We start from the raw sequence: 3,365 nt of genomic DNA, 5'->3' as shown, positions 1-3,365 counted from the left end.
TATATATATATATATATATATATATATATCTGTCCAACGTTTGTAAAACTTACCAAAAGAGGAAAATGGTAATGCTGTGCAAGTACCGTGAGAAAGGGTATAATAAGGGAATTTATTCAAGCTGGAAATATCAGTTGTATAATACATAACATACTTCCTGAATCGGACTGCATTAAATATTTTAAGAATATTATGAGTGACTAAACCAATAACCATTCTAATAAATGACCATATTATTGTGTTGCCATTTGGTTCAGTTGCTAACTATCTCAAACCTTCATGTATTGTGACACAATACAAAAATCTATATTATAACAGTTGTAAGCAAAAACTTGAAAGTTGCTTCAATTCTCTATCCTAATACAGGTAAAATTCTATTTTGTTGTTGTATTAGAAATATGTTCATCTATCAGAAATAACATTATATATAATATATATTTACCTTTCTTTCAAAAGCTTTCAATAAATTATAATTTGGAGTAATCTTTTCTTTCAACTGATACTCAAAGAAGAATAACTTGATTTCTATGCATAAAGTGCTTATAGAGTTTAGTATAATTAACATTTAAATGATAAAATTTACAGATTTTTCTTCATTAAACTTATGCACAGCTTTTATTAATTAATGTATATGCCTACTTTCTATGTTAATTGATACATTTATAATTATTTTTGCTGCTGTGGCAAATCATGCAAATCTTATTACTGCAACTCTTAAGTTTCATCTGCTAGTGGCAACATGATGAAAGACTATTAGAAGCAGAGATTTTATAGTACCTTGGCCTTTTATGATGTTTTTTGAGGTCAGGAAGAGTAATAACTGGAGAAGTTGGCTCTTTTTCAACTTCAGGTGACATGGTTACATCTTCCTCAGTTATTCCTGGTGGTAAAGGCAAATCTCTGATACTTTTTCTGCGAACATAAACTGGTGTATCTGACTTTTCAACCACCTCTGGTGTCTTCTCCTTTGGTTCTATGGTTGGAGGTAATGGTAATGATGGAAGTGTTGGAAGAGGCGGAAGAGGTGGTTTTTCATCAGGAGGTGGGGGTGGTGGAATTGTTATTAAAGTTTCGGGTTTTATTTGTGATTCAGCTACTATTGAGGTTTTCTGATTCTCTACTGCTGGTAATATCTCAGCATCCTCTATTTCCACAGTCTTCTCAGCTGCTGAGATTGGAATGGGATCAGTAACAACAACAGATATAGCAGTAGAAACATTAGCTGTGGTGGTTCCATTTTCTTGCTGTTTCTCTAAAGAGGTTCCTTCCCCTGTTAAATTAGTTCTTTGTTTCTTCTTTGCTAACTGTCTAGCCTTACGATGTTTACTAAGTTCAGCTGCAAGACTAGTAGCAAATTTTGGGTCAGAGAGACTTGGACTACGTTCCTTTCGCCTTCGACTGTTGTATGGTGATCTTGAACGAGATCTAGATCGTCTTGATCGAGATTTTAGTGGTGGACTTCGGCTATGTGAATGTGATTTTCGTGATCTTCTGGACCTATGAAAATAAAATCATTAACTTGTATTTATATTATTTTTTTCATTGTTACTCAGGGTTAAAAAAAAAGCTTCAAAATCGCTTGCCAAAATATTAGACAAGTTTTAGTAACACTAACCTAAACAATCATATAAAAAATGTAGTTTCAACTGAGATTAAATTTAAAAACTGATAATTCTGTATTAATTGAAGATAATTACAAGGTCAAAGTTATACAATAAATAAATGACAGTTAAACACTTCAGTGCATAGTATTAGGTTGGTGATAAATACTGTTTATAAGAAAAATATTTGCCTTGACAATTTACAGTAGTATTACTTGCTTCTTAGAATTAGTAAACTATATGCTATATACTATATAAAGCTATTTAATAGTTAAGCCTAAAGTGACAATAAATTTACAAAATTAATACAAAGTAATTTTTATTGTTTATCAATTTCCACTTTGTAGAAAATTTTACATACACTGTGCAACTCCTTTAACTAACAAAATACAAACAGGATGAGAAAGGCCATTCTCCCACCAAAATTATCTAAATGTTGAAAGTGGTACAGCTAATACTTGCAAGCATTTTGCATATATGAATTATGCCAAACGTTGTGTGTGAAGAGGTATACAAATTAATTCAACATCAAATAATTAATTTAGATTTAACTTTTGAGATTTATCTTGAATACATAAAACCAAACTAAAGATTTAAATTTTATCAGATGTGCAGAGAGCTAGCAGGTTTAAAGATTGTTTAAATTCTAAACACAGGAATATCAAGTTTACAGTTGAAGAACAATGAGAATCTAAATTGTCTTTTTTATATCTAAGGTCATCACCAACCTGAACAACAGGTTTGAAACCAGATACTATTACAATTCAACATTTTCTGGTCTGTACTGTCATTTCAGCACATTCACACTTAATTGTAACAAAATTAATTTAATAAGCATTCTATTTCATAGAACATATAAACTTACTAGCCCTTATTGTAATTTTCATGATAAAGTTATCAATATTAAAAAATATTTTGATTAAAAATGCCTTTCCTCTAGCACCCATCAACAAAAGTATTTTTGAACATATTAATAAAGTTTACAACCCCATAATTCCAGACTTCAATGTTCCCAAATGTCCTATCACCTTTGGTGTTACTTTACCCTTCACTGGTTCTCATGGCATCAAACTAAAGAAAAAATCAAAAACATTCTGCAATCAACATATCCCTAAGTCAGCTTCAGAGTGATCTTCAAACCAAACAAACAAATATGCAACTTTTTCCTTTTTAAAGACAAAATACCTCCTTCAAACAAAAATCACTGGTGGTGTATTAATACACATGTCCAGGCAGTAAGCATGACTACATAAGGTCAATGACACAAACCCCAGTTAAGGACCATGCATAACTCTGGAATTTACAACCATCTAAAGACTGTAGCAAAAAGCCTAACATCAAACCTTCAAAATAATAGACTCAGCATCAGATGAATGGACATTAAGGAAAAAGGAAGTGATATGAATAGTTATGGATACAAGAAGACGTTTCTGTGCCATGTGTGGCATATATTACACAGGCTTAATGGATATTACTGCAATTATGGAGGTGAACAAATATTGAATTGAACTATCTTGGATGAAAAAATTAACACAATGGAACTAAAAAGTTGATTCAATGCATATTATACATTAGTTTTAGCTTTCTGATATATTGATTTATTTAATTAAATATTTCTTATTAGTTTGTTATACAGGATTACTTTAATTTTTATAAATTACTTTTTAAAACATTTTAGTCTGACCTACATAACTTACTTTTGATCAGAAGTCCTTAACAATAATCACTTATGTAGAAGGTTAACTCATTTTGTATAAAGCTATC

The 3,365-nt window shown here is 30.7% G+C and overlaps 1 protein-coding gene across 4 annotated transcripts in view; it reads right to left on the bottom strand.

Moving 5' to 3' along the window:
- LOC106466065 (cyclin-dependent kinase 12-like) overlaps positions 1 to 3,365 on the bottom strand; it is a 138,571-nt gene that overhangs the window by 104,419 nt on the left and 30,787 nt on the right. For all 4 annotated transcript variants that reach the window (XM_022394019.1, XM_013926307.2, XM_022394018.1 and 1 more), the window contains exon 2: positions 778 to 1,497. In XM_022394019.1, the coding sequence (XP_022249727.1) occupies positions 778 to 1,497 (720 nt within the window). The remainder of the gene's footprint in view (positions 1 to 777; positions 1,498 to 3,365) is intronic.

This window comes from Limulus polyphemus, unplaced genomic scaffold (genome assembly GCF_000517525.1).
Source record: "Limulus polyphemus unplaced genomic scaffold, Limulus_polyphemus-2.1.2 Scaffold2140, whole genome shotgun sequence".
NCBI classification, from domain to species: Eukaryota; Metazoa; Arthropoda; class Merostomata; order Xiphosura; family Limulidae; genus Limulus; species Limulus polyphemus.
Note: the sequence above shows the minus strand (reverse complement) of the source record. Positions and strands in the feature narration are given on the sequence as shown.